The following is a 23,491-nucleotide window of genomic DNA, read 5'->3' on the forward strand; positions in this document are numbered from 1 at the left end:
AAAAGAACAATAGGTTGGAATGCTACCTAAGCCATTGCCAGTGGTTAGACTTATTGCAAGCATTTCTCCCATCATTTTTTGCATGTTTGGTTGCTTGGAAGAGAAACAGTTCTCTGCAGGTCCTTCCCTCTCAGACGCAGTGGTTCACCATTCAGCCACAGAGACACAACCACACCCAACACCGATGCCCGGACCCTCATAATATTATTTGACAGCAAACTGGACATGACTTCAGAAGTCAACACTACCCCTGCATCCTTTTGCCACACCCTGAGGATGCTGATAGAGAACTCCAAGTGGCCTCCAAGCAACACTAGAAAAACTACCACTTATGCTATAGATACGAGCAAGTTATACTATGGGAACACCCTCTACACCAGTTTCCCCTAGCAACACACTAGAAGACTACAAACAATCTAGAACTCGCCAGCCAGACTCATCCTCAACCTGCCTCACAGAATTTACACCACACCTCATGGAGTTCTACTGGCTCCCAATACTCAAGTGAACTCATTTCAAACTCCTCACACACACATTTAAGGCACTACACAAGTTAGGCCCACCTCTGTCTGAACAGTTGCATCTCCTTTCACCAACCACCCAGACACCTCTCCTCCGCTGGACTCCTACTTGCACACATACCACACATACACTTAACCAGATCAGGAGGTTGGACATTCTCTTACATCACTCATAAAGCATGGAACAGCCTTCCACTCCAATCAGAGCCTCCTCCTCTCTTCTTGAATACTGCAAGAAGCTAAAGACCGGGCTTCTCAATTAGCCAACCCACCATAGACAGGGCTAGGCACACACACCTGCTTCAGCACCAGGATACCCTAGAGGGTGATAATGCTCTTTGCATATAACAAAACATAACATAACAACATGAGAGGACTCTCCAGTTTTGTAGTTGAGTAGGTTGAAACAATATATGGTTTTACATAGGCAATCTAAAGTTAAAGTTGGAATGCTAGCAGCATCACACGGTAACCAAAAAGAAAAAAAGTTCCCTAAAAGTGAGTAGTTGAAATATTCAAGTTAGCCAATCAAAGAGATGGTAAAAAGAGTATGCTCCATGGGAGGGACACACACAAAATGAACAAGCTGTGGCAAGCAAAGTCATTGAACAAGAAGCAAGTAAATGAGAGTGATAATAAAGCCAACCAATGGTTGCAGGCTATAAGCCCCTGACCCAGGGCCGGACTGGGAACCAGAACCGGCCCTGGCAAAGTGCTCGGCCGGCCCCCTTCCCCCCCCTCCGGGAGGGGGGTGGGGGGGCGGGTGCGACCGCGCTCTGTGCCAGGGCCGGTTTTCGGCCGTTTTTGTTACAGGGCCGTTTTTGCAGCTATGCTGCAAAAACGGCCCTGTAACATAAAACGGCCCCCAGGGGCCCAAAACTGGCCCCCAACCATGCGGCCCACCGGGGGATTGCCCGGTGCCCGCAACGGCCAGTCCGGGCCTGCCCTGACCTAACAAGCAGGTGATTAGTGGGGTATTACACCCACTTGTCTTTCATGGAACTGTATGTGCTACTGCATTCATAAGGTTAATTGTAGAGATTGTGGTATATGACTATTTATCAATAACAAAGATCTGTTGATCAGTTCATAACCCAGGTACAGTGGAAAAGTCTAAGATGTGATAACTAAACTGAACCTCAGCTCAACTTAAAGATGTGCACTCAGGACACATACACATTCAGTACATATAGAGCCTTACCACACATGATGGCTTCAAACTATACAAACCAATTTGACATGGCTCTAAGCAGGCGAAAAGATAGGATGATCAGCTGCAAATGAAGATGATATTTGCCCAGTAGATGTCTCTTGAGGTGTTCCATAGAGGGAATTGTGTGAGAACATGCAAGACAGGTCTCTAGAAGAACAGAGAAGAGTCCAGCAGTTCAGAAGTGAATGTCCAAAATGGGCTCTGGTCCGAATGACAAGACTGGAGATTGAAGGACAAGGAGAAGAATTGAAATGCTAAAGAACACTTGATGAAGGAAAGCCAAATACAACATCAGAAAATTAATTGCAACTGAAAGGATAGTGGAAGAGTATCTGATCAGTAGGGACGGAGATCAAAATGATGAGTACTGGGAGGGATTCAGTGGAAAACAACTAGGTAAAAGATTGAAATGTACAACAACTGGGTTACCATACATTTCTGTAATTCTACAAATTATCACCTCAAAAACTGTCATAAATGCTGCATTCATTGTACTGTTTTATCCTAAATTCTGTGATTGCAATGGGTTATTGCCACTGTGCCCCAGTCCAACAAATAGCTCTTTTAGTGGTATTTTAAGAATAAAAGGATGTGTTACTTCATGTGTATTGCAGATAGAAGAACTGTTCGAGGCTTATTGCATCCAGTGGAGGCTGCGAGATGGGGCATGTAACATGAAACATGCCTTTTCGTTGTCGCCATCGACGAAAGCATCAAGAGAAAGTCTGGTCGAACTTTATAAGAATTTCCAAGAGTGCACTGAGGTACTGTATTTATCCTTACAAAACATGGGAAGTGATCAAACACAGCAGCCATATCATTTTTATGCCCTCCATAACATAAAAATAAAACAGAAAACGAGGCTGGAATTCAAGGACAATTGGTGTTCCACCTGATCACTTTATTTTATTGCTATATTTCTATTTGACATTGTATGTCATGAGAGATGTATGTTTACACCAATGTATTCTTGCGTGTGACTTGATCTTACTATTGATTCAAACATTACATATCTATATTCTATTAGCAAGGAAATTCATTTGAAATGTGTATGGAACTGGCTTAAGTATGGCGTAGAAGAACATTAAAGGACGATTTGGCTGATTACACTGAGGTATATTCCGCAAGTCTCAAGGCCCTATGTGGGATAGGAGGAAGTCACTTTAGCAGATGCTTGTCTCTTTCTACTATCAGTTCTCATACACACTTTTTAATCCCACCTCATTTCTGTAGGTGCATCTGTCATCATGAGTTTCGAGTAATCTTATGTCATACAAATTTAACTGGAAGTAACGCTAAGTTCCAAATTCTGCATAAGAGGTTGTGACTAATTTACTATGAAAAACCTCTGACAAAATGAACTGCAGATTTGTGGATTGTAGTAGCTCTCATGGGTATTGCTGCTTGTCATGTTTGAGTCCCCTGACAAAAAATATTTTTACCAAGCATTTGTTGTAATAGCTCAGACACTCCAGTATGCTAGTTCACTTTAACCCCTTCGGCGCTTATGACGGAACCGTTCCGTCACGCGCCTCGGGTGAGCTGTGCTAGTGACGGAACGGTTCCGTCACGGCCCGCTCGACGCGCCTGCACAGCGCTGATTTTGCACTATTGAGCGGGCGCGTTTGTGACGGAACCGTTTCGTCACTAGCACAGCTCACCCGAGGCGCGTGACGGAGCGGTTCCGTCACAAGCGCAGGTGAGCCGTGCGACCTCTCCACCCCCTAGCACTGCCGCGGAATTACCGCCACAGTGAAGGGGCTAAGGAACTACCCCATCCCTTATTGATCGGGCATATCAGATATCCAGAAACAGCCACAGGAAGAAAGTTGGGCTCTATCCTCAAAGGTTTCCTATATACACATTGATTTTACTATGTACAAAAGGTTTGCAGCTATTTTGTAAGTTAACTTGGAATAGGCACACTTATGCCAATATGTTTTCGACATTTTCGAAATATTTCTGACTCATAAACTAAAGATAAATATAAAACAAGTAAAACGCCAACACTGAACACAAATGTTTAACACGTGTATCAGCAAGTGAATATAATGCTAGGGAACTGAAGAAAGGATACAGCAATTCCCTATCATGATCCATACATTATCCTAGCCAGAGCAATGGCAGTAGTAAAAGGGTCTGCAAAATTCATACCACAAAGTAGCTACCCTAAACTCAAAAACTGACATGGGGTCAGCGAGACTTAAACCTGTAAGAAAGGGAAAGGATGAATGCATGCCTGATATAAAAGGTTCGCATTGGGAAACAAAGCGTGCTGGAACCTGCCAGGATTCCTCATGGCAGCTCCAAGACTATACAGCCCATTCGTAGTTTGGAGGTCTGCCCCAAAATTAAAGGATTTTCCGGCCTTCTGCTAAGTTCCAGAAAACTGAAGATTACATCATCAAGGAACACTTTTCATCTAATTACAGATGGGTTATTGCCCTCTAAAGTATTACATGGCCTGATTGGTGCCTCTAAAAACTGTTAATGGAGACTATTACTATTAATGGCTGTAATTCAAATCCATCTCTTATCTGATAATTTGCTTTAAAAAAAACGTATCAAGATTACATCCCATTCGTTTTTAGATGTTTTTGGGAGTATTAGGAGGTATTTATAAGTAGAGATTTTCATGATAGTATTGATATTTCCGTGTATTATTTCCACATTCCCACTTTTGGCCATAAACACATTTATAACTGCACAGCAGTATCATGTCATGTTTTTATTAATGCGTCATAATGTATACATAGAGTTGCATACATGTAATTGCACATATCTACTCACATGTATCTGGACACATGCACACACATGCATTTTATATGTTATGCAGAAAGTTGGAGACCATTACATTATTTAAGATATTACACAGACCAATATCTCTGTACTCAGAGAATAGAGAATACGTGGGTGCGATTGTAGTGGTCCCAACATGCTCACAAAATAACAGAGCTACCTCTCTAAACCAATGGGGACAAGGTCTCTAGAGACAAAGAGCAAAACACTCCCAGAGATACCACTGGAATATGTCGACGAGCGCCGTAGACGCATAACTCTCCTCACATTATTAAAACGAAATAAGGGCTGTTACTTTATTCAACATTTAATGATGAGAAAGAGTCATAAAACCAACATAGTTGTGGTAAATATATATGACCATCCTTCCGTATGATGATTAATTTTTGTATCTTCATACTAATAAATATATATATGAATGGATATGTTTGTTTTATTACAGATTAATACATTATACATTTTTGTATATTTTTCGAATTTTTTTTATTTTGTACAGTAGATGTCTTAGAACTCAGGAGAGATTTGAATTCTTTGTAGTTCAAACATGATGGCATTCCCCAAGCGCGGCAGCAGCCTAGCATAAAACCACATTAGGGCAGTAGCTTAAGACTGCTATATGCAAAATTTGGCCCCAAATGCTGACCTATAACATCCTGTAAATGTATACCTGATGGAACTGTAACCTGAGCATGCAATTCAAACAGAGATTTATCATGCATGCTATCCTGCTCGCCATCGGAGAGGTCCATAAAATACTACTGGAAAGTTTGCAGAACCCTGCTTTTATCTTAACACTTGAAAAACATAAACGACATGAAAACATATTTTACAAACAAATCTTTTAAACAAACTTTTTTTTAGTGACAAGGTACACAAAAACACAGGAAAAGAAAATTCTTTCTTATTACCAGAAAACACTGTCAGGTAGATTTATGGGTTTACTGTTTGCTGATGACCTTTGCGTATAACCTGAATGTTATTCAGTCATGGTGGGGGCACTCAACCTTTCAACTTTCAGAGGTCGAATAAAAAGCCAGTATTATTCAGTCATAATAATAAAGTATTATTCACTGTTCTCTAAAGACGCAAGCCTGCGTTATTAAGTTCAACATTAATACTGTATTATTATTACTTTGATATAAAAAGTGTGACACAGTGTGGATTAAAATACGCTTATTATGTCACAGCACAGGCGCTGAGTGCATTAGCAATCAGATCGGGCCTGTATGCAACATGACAATAAAACTGTGATCCCAGGTGTTATAAGTTCGCACCCTCTGTTAAATTTTGGCAGGTCGAACCTGCTGGATTTAACAAAGGGGGGAAAGGGCCGGTATTTACTAAAACCTTTGCATTTTGATGTACTAAGCCGGTGGTTCCCAAACTTTTTTAACCCGTGGCTCCCTTGACCTAATTGGCAATTGGCCGTGGCTCCCCACCATTTTTTTTACCGGTGGGCAGGTGGGAAAAGAAAGAAAGAAAATGGGGCTTCGCTTGTTACAAATTAAGCCTGTGTGTTTGTTCATGCACAAGTGTGCGTGTGATCATGTTTGTTTTTATAGCGCACTATTACTCTGGTGTTCTGGCGCTCTGCATTTCTGACATCGCTGCACAGGGGGCCTTACGTCTAAAAGTCAAAAGCACTTGGCAAGGGCTACGTCTGTTGAAAACACAAACCATTGTACCCGCATTAAGCAGGTGGCATTTGTAACTCCCCTGTACTTTGCATATCTTGCGCCAGATAAGCTGCAATACGTTAATCCTGCATTCAGGCACTGGTAGGGCCTAAAAAAGACGCATAATATACACATGGCCAGGCGCTATCTTTCCCACATCGTGCGCCGGCCCCTGGATCCTGATAACAGTGCACCAGGGCGCCGCGGCGCACAGTTTGGGAACAACTGCCTTAGAGGGTTAGTGAAGTATATTGAGGAGTAGAGTAGCATGAGGCAAAAGAAAGGGGAGTGGGGAGAGCAGTATGAGGGAAAAGGAAGAAAGCGTGGAGGAGATTAGCCTGCTTTTCAAGAAAGGAAAGTGTGGAGAGCAGTATGAGGCATGAGGAACGAGAGAGGAGTAGAAGAGTAGTAGGAGGGATATGAAAGGAGTGTTAGAAGTGTTGATTTTTTGTAATGGTATTTGTGCTGGTAGGTGGTTTTGTTGGTGGTAGTGGTGGTTTTGATGCTTATACAGTTGGTGGTGTTTGTGTGTTGGTGCTGTAGGTGTTTTGTTGGTGTTTGATATTGGTGGTAGTGCAAAAGGAGTTGTTAGCAGTATAGTGTAGTTAAATATAGTAAATGTTTTTGTTAGATCTGTTAATTTTACATGTTAGTGCATATTAACAAATCGTAATACAATTTTGTTTTGAAAATTCACATTTATTAAGTATACATGTGATACAGTGAGTGCTGGAACCTGCCTTAAACCCGCACATCTGGCCCGTGATCCAGGGGTATTTCCTCTTTAGTTGCTCTCCACGTGCTGGGCACTTCGTAGAGGTCTGTAGAATTTCCGCCCCTCGGTCGTGGGGTATTAAGATAACAAGAGCAGTGGCTGCCTTTTCATGAGGTTTGGGGCGGGGTTAGCTATGACAGGAATAATCACCTTAAACTGCAGTTGTCAATCGTGCAGCAGGTGAAGTGGCACAGAAGTGAAAAAGTCGAGACAGCAAGAGAGAAGGAGTGTTAGTGGGTGGATGGAGAGACTGAGTCGACGGGTGGATTCATGGATCTTTTGGAAGGGGTGGTAGGTGGACGGTTATGTCGGTGAGTGGGTGGCTTGGCAGATGTCTGTGGGACCGCCATGACATGAATCGTACGGATAAGAATGAGGCACCGACAGAAGGAGGGTTGGGGTGCTCATGAGAGTGTAGCAATGGAGAGGCGATGTGATGGAAAGTGGGCCACTGGGCAAACCGAGACGGAAGAGATATGTTTTACATGCACCAAGGGCTTTCTCTACCCATATCTTCGGGTAACTCACTTCTGACCCCCACACTAATCAACGCCACCTTAAAAGCGGCGCAAAGCCTCCTGCACGAGGCGCCCGTGCTGCTGACTCCCATCGGAGGGCTCCGAGATGTAAAGAGCTGGCTAATGTCCTGGAACTGCTGCCTGTCCCACGAGAACAGTGATCGTGTGACCCCCGGAGTCTAGGCGCTGACCCATACTCACACCTGCAGTGATGGGTGAACGCCCTGAGTCAAAGTGCTTAATTAGGGGCAGGGCAGCCTATTCATCGCGGAGGTAGGGGGGCGAAAGAAAGTGACACATGCTTACTGCGACTTTCACACTTTCTTTCCCACATCGTCCGCGGCGCCCCTGGCTCCTAATAACGGCGCACCAGGGCGCCGCGGTGCACAGTTTGGGAACCACGGTACTAAGCCATCAAAATCTACGTTATTGCCCAAAAAAGTCAAATAGATGCACTTTTTTCAAATTCAACAAATTCCAAACCTTGAAATGGCAGGTTTTATGAGGTGCGATAAATTCCAACTATCTCTCTAAAGCACTTTAAAAAAATGTTTTATATTTTATTATCCTTTGAACAAGCATGACATCATGTACATTATACCAAAAATCAGTACAAGTACAAAACACCGGGCTCCAGACCCAACCACAACAGTAGTAATATGTTACAACGTGCCAGGCATTGGATTGAAGTAGCAAAAAGTAAATACCAATAACATGAGAGGCAATTTACCAACGTGAGTATCAAAACTTCACCACCCGCTCCCTCCCCCAAGCTTTCATTCAGCAACTGGTCAATACATAAAAGAGAACGCCCTAGTTCATCAACAGGTTGTCCACAATTTAACACAACTTGGATGTCCAATATCACTCTAAAGCACTTGTTATGATATCCAAGGGGATGTTATCTACTGAGTGCGGTCAATAACTCACCCGTCACCAGCCATTTGTATAAGGCCTTACTGTGCTTCTGAAGCTGTAGTACAGGCAATGTGTATATATATATCAGGGCACAAGTCCTAAAAAAAGAAGTGGGGGGATGCGCCAAGATAGGTGGTGTCGTCGGAAGTCACGTCACAACAGGATGTGACATCACGAATGGTAGTCTCCTCTCATTACAGGGCGCGCTACACATTAGGCCTTTGGTGCATCCACGCATACATCAAACGCACAACAAGGATCTTTGATGGTAAAACCGAATTGATTTGCACTCCGGAGATTGACGTGGCGGGCAAGTAATGCCATAATTGAAAGTCCATAAACCAAAACTGGGTATGGGTTTCCAGACAGTAAGGCCAAACCCTGCCTTAACTAGTAGTCCAAAACAAAATGGCAGTACTGCCAAGTGATTTCTATACACCTATTTTACACCGTGCATATGGACAAGACTGTATGCAAGGAGGAATTTAGATAAATTCCTCCTTGCATACAGTCTTGTCCATATGCACGGTGTAAAATAGGTGTATAGAAATCACTTGGCAGTACTGGCATTTTGTTTTGGACTAATAATTGAAAGTCCAGCTTTTGAGCAGGGGGGACGGCACCCACCCAGTAAAATAAGTGAGGGGACGCCGTCCACCCGCCTGATTATATATCTTGCATGTGTATGTGTGTGTATGTGTCTGTCTGTGTCTGTTTTAGGAAGTTCCATTGTGTAAATTCCTCGAAATGCAGGGCAGTCTAAAATGGGGGTGTCTATATAAATATCAGCATCTAATTTTGTATGCTTCATGAAATAAGATTATTTGTCTGGGATAAATACATTATGAAATGGCGAGTCAAGCCTCGCAGTGTGAGTACATTAAAAGGCAATTGTGGGATTATGCATGCTATTTGAAATATGACATGTAATATAACTCACTGTAGTGGGGCTTCATCTCGCCCCAGACAATCGCACTGCTAAATGTGCCAATTGCGCAATTGTATATTAATTTATTCAACGTTCATCCATGTATTCCATAGTCTTATAAACTTATCATATTTTTACGCCAACTTTAATGCGAGTCCGCACGCTGAGTGTATATGCCATTTCCGATTTTTTACTGCTCAAACCATGTCTATCCGGACCTTCTGTATGAACAGGACTGAAGCATAAATTCATTTCAGGCAGCGTTTATTTAAAAGTACCCAATGCATTTCGGGCTCAACGCCCTTCTTCGGGGGTCACTGAATGAATAATAAATAATCACAATCACTAATTATGTTCATCATTTAAGTATAACATTTCTCAGTTTTAACTCAATTATAAATGTATTGCGCGATACCAAAAACATTTTGTTGCCACTTTAAAACTTTGTACAATGACTGAATGCGTTACAAAAATACCTAAATGCCAGTCAACCTAACTAATACATTCCTCCTTAATTTGTCTTTTTATCCTTGTTATATTCCAAAATATCTTAGGACATTGAAACCAATCCCTCGCCCTGTGCCGTGCATGTGAGTTTCTAACACAACTTTCCTACGTGTCTACAGCAGTTAGTCTATTACTTGTATTTCCTTTCTGACCTTTCCGTGTACCCATCAAACTGCAATCTCCCTTCCCCGAGTGGCAAGCAGCGCGAACGCCGCCGTTACCCTTTACCCATGTTTCTTTCCCCTCCTTCGTTCTCAAAACCGTCATTATTTCACAATCTCTCCTCTCTCTATACACCCCCCTCCCCCTTTGGTAGATTAAGCAGTAAACCGGGCCCTTTCAATACATTCTGCTTAGCACGTATCTGCCATGTGTTGATAAAAACAGTCCTTCCTTACTCCTTCTTACATCCCATCAAGCTTCCTCCCATGCTCGCTCTCTTATTTAACCCCTAGTTCTAACCAATTAGGCTCCATGTTTCAAATCTCCCGCCCTCGCAGCCTTGCATATTAGGTATTTCTTCGTAATCATTACATCTCCCATCATCCAGTTCAAAATCAATTAAAACAACCGGCGCATTCCACAATAATGCAAACGAGTGTCAAACAATGGTTAATCGCGCAGTGCAAACACATCATGAATGTGAATCCATTCAATGTCAATTTCATTTAAACGTGAACGCTTTGAGCGCCTCCAACACTGTCATTAATGAACCACGTTGTTAATCCAGGCGTGCTGGCTCGTACTTTGTGCAACAGTTTTATCAATTTTCTTCTTCTTCATCTTTGGGTGCTATCCAGGTGTAGGGCATTTGTAACAAACTGCACTGTAAAGGGGGACCGGATGCACACCTCATGTTCCTAATTTCTCGAACTTGTCTCCATTGTGTCTGAAGGGTGCGTGCTGATTGAATCGAGTGCCATGCCCTGTAGGCACTTGAATTATACACATCACTGTAGTGGGGCTTCATCTCGCCCCAGACAATCGCACTGCTAAATGTGCCAATTGCGCAATTGTATATTAATTTATTCAACGTTCATCCATGTATTCCATAGTCTTATAAACTTATCATATTTTTACGCCAACTTTAATGCGAGTCCGCACGCTGAGTGTATATGCCATTTCCGATTTTTTACTGCTCAAACCATGTCTATCCGGACCTTCTGTATGAACAGGACTGAAGCATAAATTCATTTCAGGCAGCGTTTATTTAAAAAAGTACCCAATGCATTTCGGGCTCAACGCCCTTCTTCGGGGGTCACTGTGAATGAATAATAAATAATCACAATCACTAATTATGTTCATCATTTAAGTATAACATTTCTCAGTTTTAACTCAATTATAAATGTATTGCGCGATACCAAAAACATTTTGTTGCCACTTTAAAACTTTGTACAATGACTGAATGCGTTACAAAAATACCTAAATGCCAGTCAACCTAACTAATACATTCCTCCTTAATTTGTCTTTTTATCCTTGTTATATTCCAAAATATCTTAGGACATTGAAACCAATCCCTCGCCCTGTGCCGTGCATGTGAGTTTCTAACACAACTTTCCTACGTGTCTACAGCAGTTAGTCTATTACTTGTATTTCCTTTCTGACCTTTCCGTGTACCCATCAAACTGCAATCTCCCTTCCCCGAGTGGCAAGCAGCGCGAACGCCGCCGTTACCCTTTACCCATGTTTCTTTCCCCTCCTTCATTCTCAAAACCGTCATTATTTCACAATCTCTCCTCTCTCTACACACCCCCCTCCCCCTTTGGTAGATTAGGCAGTAAACCGGGCCCTTTCAATACATTCTGCTTAGCACGTACCTGCCATGTGTTGATAAAAACAGTCCTTCCTTACTCCTTCTTACATCCCATCAAGCTTCCTCCCATGCTCGCTCTCTTATTTAACCCCTAGTTCTAACCAATTAGGCTCCATGTTTCAAATCTCCCGCCCTCGCAGCCTTGCATATTAGGTATTTCTTCGTAATCACTACATCTCCCATCATCCAGTTCAAAATCAATTAAAACAACCGGCGCATTCCACAATAATGCAAACGAGTGTCAAACAATGGTTAATCGCGCAGTGCGAACACATCATGAATGTGAATCCATTCAATGTCAATTTCATTTAAACGTGAACGCTTTGAGCGCCTCCAACACTGTCATTAATGAACCACGTTGTTAATCCAGGCGTGCTGGCTCGTACTTTGTGCAACAGTTTTATCAATTTTCTTCTTCTTCATCTTTGGGTGCTATCCAGGTGTAGGGCATTTGTAACAAACTGCACTGTAAAGGGGGACCGGATGCACACCTCATGTTCCTAATTTCTCGAACTTGTCTCCATTGTGTCTGAAGGGTGCGTGCTGATTGAATCGAGTGCCATGCCCTGTAGGCACTTGAATTATACACATCACTGTAGTGGGGCTTCATCTCCCCCCAGACAATCGCACTGCTAAATGTGCCAATTGCGCAATTGTATATTAATTTATTCAACGTTCATCCATGTATTCCATAGTCTTATAAACGTATCATATTTTTACGCCAACTTTAATGCGAGTCCGCACGCTGAGTGTATATGCCATTTCCGATTTTTTACTGCTCAAACCATGTCTATCCGGACCTTCTGTATGAACAGGACTGAAGCATAAATTCATTTCAGGCAGCGTTTATTTAAAAAAGTACCCAATGCATTTCGGGCTCAACGCCCTTCTTCGGGGGTCACTGTGAATGAATAATAAATAATCACAATCACTAATTATGTTCATCATTTAAGTATAACATTTCTCAGTTTTAACTCAATTATAAATGTATTGCGCGATACCAAAAACATTTTGTATAACTCGTCATATAATACATAAACATTCATGTTAAAGAAACAAAACTGAGGAGACACCAGATACCCCCTGATATCGTATGTGATAGTTCCATAACATAACATAAACATAACATGCATAACATCACCATCTGATGTAGTGAGTCCCACTCTCAACCCAAATGGATTCACAGGCGAGGAGACACCAGAGGAAGCCCTAAAAGTTTAAACAATACATATCGCCATGGGTCGATACCCTTTATCGATAACATGTACCATTTCCTATGTTGACATTTATAGACTGACTGGGTCATGGCACGCCCAGGGGGTGGAGGGGTGAGGTGTGGGAAGGGAGAGTTTTATTTCCTACAATGTTTGATAGCACATTAGACATTGATGACCTCTTGTTTGGACAGATCGAGTTAAATAGCTGCGGGAGTACAATCATGTGGCTATGATGGAACCATATATATATATATGTTATGCCTTTTCCCACCGAACCACAATAGGGGAGGGATGAATCTGCCCATAGGGTGGCTATCGACACTTAAGTGCTATTGCATGACTATGCACAATTACCTGTGAACTATACTCTTGTTTTATAAAACAATGAAAATCTGTGTACATTTTTTTTTAAAGAAATAAAACTAGTCAATCTTCCCATACACTTTAATTAACAAGCATTGACAAAAGCATTAAGTCTCACCTTTGCGACCTATTGGCTTTGTCAATGGTTTTAGCCAACTTTTACAGCATCATTGATACCATGTTGTTAATAGATAGGAAAGAAAAAGCCTATGCGGCCAGGCATGGCATTTTGTAGGCATGCCCACCAGGCATGTGCCTGGCTACAAAACGATGCAAGCAATTTTTTTCTTTTTGTTTATCGATCGAAATTAACAAGACAAAACGCCAATGGAAATCAATGGGTGGAGTTTCATCAATAGACGTATCCCCGATACATATTTCACAATCAGACAATTGCACTGTCTGGCAGACTTCAAAGACGAGATGCTACTTTTTTTTGTGTTAAGATTTTGACGAGTTTTTCATCAAACTGTGTTAAACTTTGCTAGCAGTTTCAACGTTTGACACAGTTTAATGCAAAACTTGTCAACATCTTAACAGACAACAATTAGATCATATTGGATATGAAAGGAATACGAGTCTGGAACTATATTCTGCACGGCAAAAGCAAAATAACTTGCATTACAAATAGATATCTGGAGTATGCCTTTTTGGTGTGGGAGGATACACAGCACTCATTATTTGACGTGCTAAAAGAGTACATACTCTTTTGAAGAACAGAGCTAAAATTAAGCACGATTGGTTCCAGTTGAAGGGATATCTTAGCAAACAATATGCCTAAATATGGAACTGCTCAATTAAAATGTAAATCATGTTTTTCCATTTTCCAGGATATGTGCCTGATCGAGGGGGCGCTGGAAATGCATTTGGGCGAATTCCATATAAAGATGAAAGGTAACCAAAATTATAAAGCCAACTTGATTTCCATCCATAATTTTTTATAGATTTGTTTTGTGTGGTATATTAACACGTATTTCACATATTTTCTTTTCAAGATAGCATGTTGATTGTTCTGCTATTTTTCCAATTATGGAAAAGACTTATGAAGCTTTCTTTCTCTGCTGTTCTGTTTCATATTAAATTGTACAATTTCAGCTGGATTTTATGGTGTAGAAATTCCACATGTTGATTCTTCTCCAATTAAGTACATGCAGAAAAGACTGGAAAATGTTCTGTTACCATCAGACTCTAAATTAAGCGGTACATGGTGCTGATTGCTATTGCACTCTGGTCACATTTATCCACTGTAACAACCTTCAAAATCTGAACCTTTCTTATTGAAAATGGACCATGCATCTCTCTGCTGCCAAGAATGTTGTTATGGCCATGGAAACATTTGTGGATTTTTCTAACTCTGAGTTTAGAGGTTTTGTAGGGCCCTTTAGTTCAGTTTGGAACCATTTTGTTTCTGCCAATTGTCAAACTTCTCATCTTTGTTCTCCTCAAGCCCTCTTCTGTTCTTCAAACACATTTCTTCCACCATCCAGGCCAAATATCTGGTGCTGTCTCTTCACTCTGTTGCTGTGTCCTTCTGTTCTTGTTGGTAACACACACTTTTCCTCAAAAGCACCTATCTTTAACTCACATATCAGTTAGTACACTCACACATTCGATTTTCTCTTCAACTTCTTTCCCCTTTGCAGTTCAGTGTTCCCTGTGCAAAGTCTTTAATCATATTTCTGTTTTATTAATACAACAACAAACAAGCATTGGAAATGCAATAGGTCTCGCAGTAGTAAAGTTTGAGCTATAGGTGTTATTTTTTTTTTGTTTTTTATTTATGTGTTGTTTTTTCTAAATAGCTAAATTAATAGCTTTCTTATTTACAAAGCCAATAGTTATAATTTTTGTAAATGTGACACCTCTAGCATTTGTAAAGCAACATGTTTTGTATTAACGGGACTTATATGTGACTTATATGTATTGATATAAAAAAAATCAATGGGTTTAAAAAACAATTAATACGTAAATAAAATGGATTTTAATTTATATTGCCAATAGCTTAAAGTTTATTAAATATATTTAGTGAAGATGCTGTGGTTGCGCTGAGTGAGGGTGAGTGAGGGTGAGGGTGAGTGAGGGGTTGAGGGTGAGTGAGGGGTTGAGGGTGAGTGAGGGTGAGGGGTTGAGGGTGGGTGAGGGTGAGTGAGGGTGAGTGAGGGTGAGTGAGGGTGAGTGAGGGTGAGTGAGGGTGAGTGAGGGTGAGTGAGTGAGAGTGAGGGAGGGTGAGGGAGGGTGAGGGTGAGTGAGGGTGAGTGAGGGTGAGGGGTTGAGGGTGAGTGAGGGTGAGGGTTTGAGGGTGAGTGAGGGTGAGGGTGAGTGAGGGTGAGGGTGAGTGAGGGATTGAGGGTGGGTGAGGGTGAGTGAGGGTGAGTGAGGATGAGGTGTTGAGGGTGGGTGAGGGTGAGTGAGGGTGAGTGAGGGTGAGTGAGGGTGAGGGGTTGAGGGTGAGTGAGGGTGAGTGAGGGTGAGGGGTTGAGGGTGAGTGAGGGTGAGGGGTTGAGGGTGGGTGAGGGTGGGTGAGGGTGAGTGAGGGTGAGGGGTTGAGGGTGAGTGAGGATGAGTGAGAGTGAGGGGTTGAGGGTGAGGGGTTGAGGATGAGTGAGAGTGAGGGGTTGAGGGTGAGGGGTTGAGGGTGAGTGAGGGTGAGGGGTTGAGGGTGAGTGAGGGTGAGGGTGAGTGAGGGGTTGAGGGTGAGTGAGGGTGAGGGGTTGAGGGTGAGTGAGGGTGAGTGAGGGTGAGTGAGGGTGAGTGAGGGTGAATCAGTGCTTTCTGGAGCTGTGTATAAAACAAAATACACGATCGTAACCTCTGTATTAGTTTAGGTGCCGTTAGGTCAAAAGTGTAACTATGTAACACTCGAAAAATAGATCAATCTAATGCGCTTACTTAGAACAGGAAGTATGATTCCCTCCTGCAGTGGGCTCTATATTCTGGTCATAGACTTGGGAGTGGACATAATGAAAACGAGGGTGAGGGGTTGAGGGTGAGTGAGGGTGAGGGTGAGTGAGGATGAGGTGTTGAGGGTGGGTGAGGGTGGGTGAGGGTGGGTGAGGGTGAGTGAGGATGAGGTGTTGAGGGTGGGTGAGGGTGAGTGAGGGTGAGTGAGGGTGAGTGAGGGTGAGTGTGAGTGAGGGTGAGTGAGGGTGAGGGGTTGAGGGTGAGTGAGGGTGAGGGGTTGAGGGTGAGTGAGGGTGAGGGGTTGAGGGTGGGTGAGGGTGAGTGAGGGTGAGGGGTTGAGGGTGAGTGAGGATGAGTGAGAGTGAGGGGTTGAGGGTGAGGGGTTGAGGATGAGTGAGAGTGAGGGGTTGAGGGTGAGTGAGGGTGAGGGGTTGAGGGTGAGTGAGGGTGAGGGTGAGTGAGGGGTTGAGGGTGAGTGAGGGTGAGGGGTTGTGGGTGAGTGAGGGTGAGTGAGGGTGAGTGAGGGTGAATCAGTGCTTTCTGGAGCTGTGTATAAAACAAAATACACGATCGTAACCTCTGTATTAGTTTAGGTGCCGTTAGGTCAAAAGTGTAACTATGTAACACTCGAAAAATAGATCAATCTAATGCGCTTACTTAGAACAGGAAGTATGATTCCCTCCTGCAGTGGGCTCTATATTCTGGTCATAGACTTGGGAGTGGACATAATGAAAACCGGACAACTCGGTACTTTCTGGAGCTATAAATAAAACCGAAAGACCCATAGTGACCTCTTTGTGAGTTTAAGTATGTAAGGCACTACCTATAGCCTAAGACACTAGAGATCCCTAACATATTCATTTACCTTCGTGTCTCCGTTTGATTCCAGCAAAACCTCCTGGGCGTCAGCAATCCCCTGTGCTCCGTTTAGACGACATAATGCGAAGGGTAGGATAAGGTTCTCTATTTAAAGCTCTTGAGATTTTGCGCTTTTTTTCTCGCCGAATCTAATGAGAGGGTCATATTAGACAACGAAGGACTTCGATCAAGTTTACGGCCGCCATCTTATAGAGTGCAAAGGATTGAATTTATAGTGACCTCTTTGTGAGTTTAAGTATGTAAGGCACTACCTATAGCCTAAGACACTAGAGATCCCTAACATATTCATTTACCTTCGTGTCTCCGTTTGATTCCAGCAAAACCTCCTGGGCGTCAGCAATCCCCTGTGCTCCGTTTAGACGACATAATGCGAAGGGTAGGATAAGGTTCTCTATTTAAAGCTCTTGAGATTTTGCGCTTTTTTTCTCGCCGAATCTAATGAGAGGGTCATATTAGACAACGAAGGACTTCGATCAAGTTTACGGCCGCCATCTTATAGAGTGCAAAGGATTGAATTTATACAGTAAAAAATACTATACATGTTATTCTTGCCGAATCCTATGAGATGCTACTGGATAACAGCGGACTGTTTTGAAATAGTGTTCGAAATTGTAAGGGAACAAGACTGGAAGATAGACAACAGTCTGCTATTAACCAGTCCGCACATGGTAGTAGACTGTTATGTTAATACAAGATCAAGCCACAATTCCCCACACCAAACCAAAAAGGGGGGAAGTGGGGATTTAAAAAAGAATGCGACACGGCGGGCAGGGGAGGGGGCGGAGCGGGTAAAATAAACAAATAAGACGGAGGGAAGAGAGGGGAGGGGGGAGGAGAAATGCGACACGGCGGGAAGGGGAGGGGGCGGAGCGGGTAAAATAAACAAACAAGACGGAGGGAAGAGAGGGGAGGGGGGAGGAGAAATGCGACACGGCGGGAAGGGGAGGGGGCGGAGCGGGTAAAACAAGACGGACGTGCACGCGCTTTTAAGCTCAATGCGCATGCGCATTGAGCTTAAAAGTCACGGGCACTGCAAGGAATCGCCACGATTCCTTGCAGTGGATAAAGAGTGGATAAGCCCCCATAGTCTCGCTTGCTCGATGCGCATGCGCATCGACAGGCGAGACCTAAAAACCACCCTGGGATGGTGGAATAACATATCTGAGGATCCTATGACATGTATGCTGGGGATGAAGTAACATATCACACCATCATAAAACACAAGCAAAATCAATTAGCATGTTACATCATTTTATAACAAAATCAATGAAGATAAAATTACATCACACCAACAAAAGGCATCTGAGTTTAGATGACGTAACGTCACTCTTCCTCAAGACACCTGCCAAAGGGATGACATTACATCATGTCTATACAATACACTTTCACTTAGGATGAAATAACATTCCTCACCATCATAGGTCACTTGAATTAGCGTTGAAGAAACTTGGCATACCACCATAAGATATAGAAGCGTAGCACTTTCTTGGAGACTAAGGGCCTCATTTTGAGTGCCCAGTGCAGTACTAGATAACTATGATTCCCAGAGTGCCAATGCTGTGAGTAACGTGAACTCCGGTGGATGGAATTTACATGATGGACCACAAGGGTCCTCTTTGAAATGCGAAACTTCTGCAAAATTGAACATTCCAATTCCTTTTGGGTATTTCTCATTTCATACTTGGTATTTGACCGGGATGAATGCAGACAAAGTCTCTGGATAAAGCACACTGGGTTACCAGTGTTCTCACAGACCTTATAATCTCGCTTGGGCCATAAAAGCCCATTACTTGCCACATCAGCTTAATTATGGGACTCATAATTGAAGACTCATATGGTGTATGAAATAACACATCATAACTCAATGAGATAATTACAGTGGTCATGGTCTGACATGTCACACCCTTAGAGGGCACTTAGAGCAGCAAGAAATATCTAGTCAAATCCTCTTAAAACACACTGGAGTTAGGGTAAGGTCACTGCATCAGCCCCACAGTAGAGAATGTACCATGTCACACTATGATAAGACACGTGACCGATGGATGAAGTGGCATATTACACTATCATAAGAAACTTATGCTTGAGGTTGTATAACACTGCACTGAAACATATAACACACTGCTGAGGGCATAATCTGTCATAACTTCATCATGCACTATATGTATGGGGCACTCGTACAGAGGATAACATAACATGTCACACTATGATAAAACACTTAAAAAGGGAGTTGAAATAGAACTTTGTACCATTACAAGACACACTTTAAGATTAAGTAATTTGTTTCACCATCATGAGATATGTACATTAGCACTGAACTAGCACATCACACACACAATGGAGATAAACATAACATTTTATAGAATCATAAAGCCCACACTGTGGATAAAATAACATGTTACACATAAATAGGACATACACAGAGCATGCAACGTCACACAATCATACATTACTTGCACTGGGGATGAAGCAACTTGTCAAACCACCAGAAGATGCTCACAATTAGGAGGTTAAAACTTATATTACGATGATTAAACACTTACAGAGTGGATGAGATGGCATGTAACAGCCTCCTAAATTAGTTATTCTGGTGATGAATTAACATGTTATGTTCTCATAAAAACCCACACAGCAGGAAAAAACAAGTAAAGCTTGATATGACTTTCTGGGAAACAGGAACCTCACAGTATAATTGAACATTACAGCATTAAACAACACGTTCACTGGGGAATATGTAACACCACGATGAGACACTCATACTGATGGTGAAGTAACACAACATAGCATCATGAGACACTGGTAAAATAGCAACATATGTATGCCAACCAATTTCCCGTCGCACAAGGGCAGTCAAGGGTTACTGGGATCCAGTACATCAACTGGAGTTGTCCAATAGTACTGTGTCTGTGGGCCACAGTACTATTGGACACACACTGGATTGCCAAGTGCTCCTCTCCAGCACCTGAGTCACTCAGGAGTGGTGATGCATAGCAGTTCAAGGGTTAATTAAGGAGGTGAGGTGGGTTAGACATTTATAATACAGTTTACCCTGTAATATCGACCAATAAGATCAATGTCCAATCAGTGCTTTACTTTATAAAAGAAAGGTACTTTAATACACACACACACAATGAGAATATTCTACACATAAAACTAAGATACACAGTGAAAACCAGAAGTGTCTACAGCCCTCTAGGCCCGATTCCTGACCCCAAACAGTATTGCAGAACTTAGGCCCTCATTGCGATCATGGTCTGCCACAGACAGGCCGTCGGTGACAGTCTGCCCGCCATCTAGGGCATCGGTGGGACTGCTGCATGACAATGCAGCTGGTCGGACCGCAGAGGTGGTAGGTAGGACCGCCACCTTCGACAGGATCAAAGATCCAGCCGGGACAGTGGTTGAATTCCTAATCCCTACAATGGGGATGGTGTCTGTGCGGGCACCACCATAGGGATTAGGATATCCCTTTCCGACTGCCTATTCATGGTAGTTTTACTGCGATGAACAGGCAGCCAGAAAAGGACTTTGGGGGCCCCTAGCAGGGCCCCCATCCCCCCTTAGTCTTGGCTATGTGGCCTGGGGGCACATGTGGTGGCCCCCCCAAACATCTATACACTGTGGGCCAGGTAGCACATGGTGCCTGGCACACGGATGTTGAAAAATATCCCTTTTTCTATTGCGAAAACGGGCCACAGCACAAGCCGTAATGGAAAAAGGGATGTTATCAACCACCTACACAGTATGAAATCAAATATTCCTAGTCCTCCCACTGTTCCACCACACAAAGTAACAGAAGCTCCCACCTTTTGTTTGAGAGGTCACCACTCTGGTGGTGCCGAAGATCTGGTTAAGGGTGCCTGGCATCATGGATCAGTTATTGGAGTCCCAGTAGCCCCTGGGGTAGCTGTAGAAGGGTAGAGGCGGGCAGGGGTACCAGTACTCCCTGATACTCTCTGATGGCACAAAAAGAGTCAGCAGACTATTACACAGAACCCACTGTTTTCACTTGGGTTTCTAATAGTAGGGTACGCATCGGGATGGTGCTGCTTGTTACTAGTGCAGGACAAGCGGGAACAAAGCTGGAGACTATGGAAGTCCTGGGGCAGGAATCAAGGGTTCAAGTGGTAAATTCTTCAACAGGGCACTCTTCCCCAACTACAAGTGATAACTGGAAACAACCACAGCCTTCCACAGCCCCGGTGAGGGATCAGGTGCAAAAGTGGCTCACTTTCAGTACCAGTAAGGAGTTTCCCCTGCCTCTCTTCATATTGTTGGCAACAAGTTGAGCAGTCGCCTAGAGTATCCTTGTGCTTCAACGCAGTTGGCACTTCACGATCCAGATAGCTTGTTCCCTGCTAGTATTCCCAAAGTCTTTGACCTGATGAGCTGAAGCCCAGCTCCTTCTGTCTGACTGGGGGACAGGGATGATTATTTTTTTACAGGAAGGGAAACCAACCAGCACAAAAACAATCACAAGAGGCTTTTGCTCTTTCTATGTGTGCTGCAGATTGTAGCACACATAGAAAGAGGAAAACGAGGCAAAATAAAGTTATTTCTTCTCATTGTGTCTCCCTTACGCCTCCCCTGGGGATTTCTCGTAAATCTGGGGCAGTGTCAAAAAGGCATGGATATTGCTGGGAACGCCCCCAGCAACACCAATGGAATGTCCCTTTCACGCAATTTTCTGCATTGAAGGGTACATATTTATCAGGCCAAGAAAAGCCACGTAAAGTGGATTTATGTGGCCTTATAAATATGCCAGTGGCACATTGCGCCACTGAAACGTCAAAAAAGTGACGTTCCCGCGGCCCAAGGAGTCCATTAGTGGACATGCGTAATTGTCATATTCACTGAGACACAAATCAGGAAAGCAGGAGCTCGAGATAGGGCAGAGAAGCACACGCTCCAGAGCCATGCAGAAGACTTTCCGTCCCAGCAACATCACACCTTTATAAAACTGTGTATGCCTGGGCACTCGTATTGAGGACGAAACAGCATTTCCCTATGTAGAGAACACTTAAAGGAAATATAAGAAAAGCATGTCACATCATCATAATGCAGCCAGGCTGGGAAGGAAGCAACACTTCACACCATCCTATAACATTCACATTCAGGATGAAGTAACTTGTCACACTACTACAAGACAAATAATCTGGCACAGATAGATCAACTCTCCATTCTAAGGAATTCACATTGGTGATGAAATGATCTCACACAATTGAAAGGCATACAGTGGAGTGAAATAACATGTCACTCCATTAAAAGACCCTTTAGGTTTGGATGAACTAACATTTCAATCCTAAAGCAGCAGTACATGAAATAACTGTACATTTGAAATGATGGCTGGCCACAGATAGCTACAAATCCTCGGGGTTGTCCAAAGGTATTAGCTCTCGCCCCTCTTTAAATATCCCATAGCTCACCTAGGACAGAAAGTATTAATCTCCTAAAATATTGGGCATTTACTCTGAGCATCTTGGTCTGGGCGTGAAATGAGGAACATGCAACATATTGTGATAGTTTGGAAATCTATAACTAAACATGTTTACTCTGCAGTAAATCTGCTGGAACAGACAGTGCCTTACTGCTCGACATTGGAATGTGGCTCTCATCTGTGGTGGGCCCTATGGGAATGTTAAACGTTGTCTGAAGCATTAGGCTGCCCTGCGCCTGTCCATAAATAACGTTCGTTGCCTAAGGACATGACGTCAGCTGTTATCTCCATAAACAGACATGCCTTCTGGGCCAGCGTACATATTAACATGTGCCTGAATATTCAGATAAGATGTTCTGACACATATCTTCTTAAACAGTGCTCCAAAATTACAAATTCTCACGAGTTCTTTCATATCTGAAGATCTGTGCCACTTTCTTTTGTGAGGTTCCCTCACACACTTATATTGTCACCATATGAGGCGACTGGTTCAGCTCCTGACTCCATTTTGAATTCGAAGTTATCCGCACTGAGTAAAGGGTAAAAATAATGAAGGTAATAAGTCTCGAAGTAACACACTTTCCGTTCTTGCTTTTTTATAGGTTTGGTGGGCTATGCACGTTTGTGTCCAGGAGACCATTATGAGGTACCATTTATAATAAAGTTATCCTTTTTTTAAACGTTTCAAGTTCTATTTAGTTATTAGTTAATTAGTTTAATGTAGGTCTGACTACTATAAAGTATTGTTATGTTATGTTAACAGAGTTAGTAGAGTGCACTATACCCGAAGGTGTCAAAGCGCTTTGGCTGGCAGTGTATAGCAGTTTATAGCAGTTACTCGGATAACTAAGGGAATAAAGAGGAAAAAAAACATGTCTTTAAGTGCATTGTAAAAACAGAAAAGAAGTCAGGACCAGCGACGTGGGGAGAAAGTGTGTTCCAAAGTTTGGTGCAGGGGCGGCTGGCTCAGGTAAGCGCACTGGGGCAGTGTGGCATGGCAGGGAGCGGCGGGGGGGGGGGGGCGGGGGG

General features: G+C 43.0%; 1 protein-coding gene across 2 annotated transcripts in view; it reads left to right on the top strand.

The window, feature by feature from the left end:
- Positions 1-23,491, top strand: part of RIPOR3 (RIPOR family member 3) — a 471,988-nt gene that overhangs the window by 220,583 nt on the left and 227,914 nt on the right. For both annotated transcript variants that reach the window (XM_086932462.1, XM_086932461.1), the window contains 3 exons: positions 2,349-2,498; positions 14,079-14,142; positions 23,065-23,108. In XM_086932462.1, coding sequence (XP_086788588.1) covers positions 2,349-2,498; positions 14,079-14,142; positions 23,065-23,108 — 258 coding nt within the window. The remainder of the gene's footprint in view (positions 1-2,348; positions 2,499-14,078; positions 14,143-23,064; positions 23,109-23,491) is intronic.

Source organism: Lissotriton vulgaris, chromosome 7 (assembly GCF_964263255.1).
Source record: "Lissotriton vulgaris chromosome 7, aLisVul1.2, whole genome shotgun sequence".
Taxonomy (NCBI): Eukaryota; Metazoa; Chordata; class Amphibia; order Caudata; family Salamandridae; genus Lissotriton; species Lissotriton vulgaris.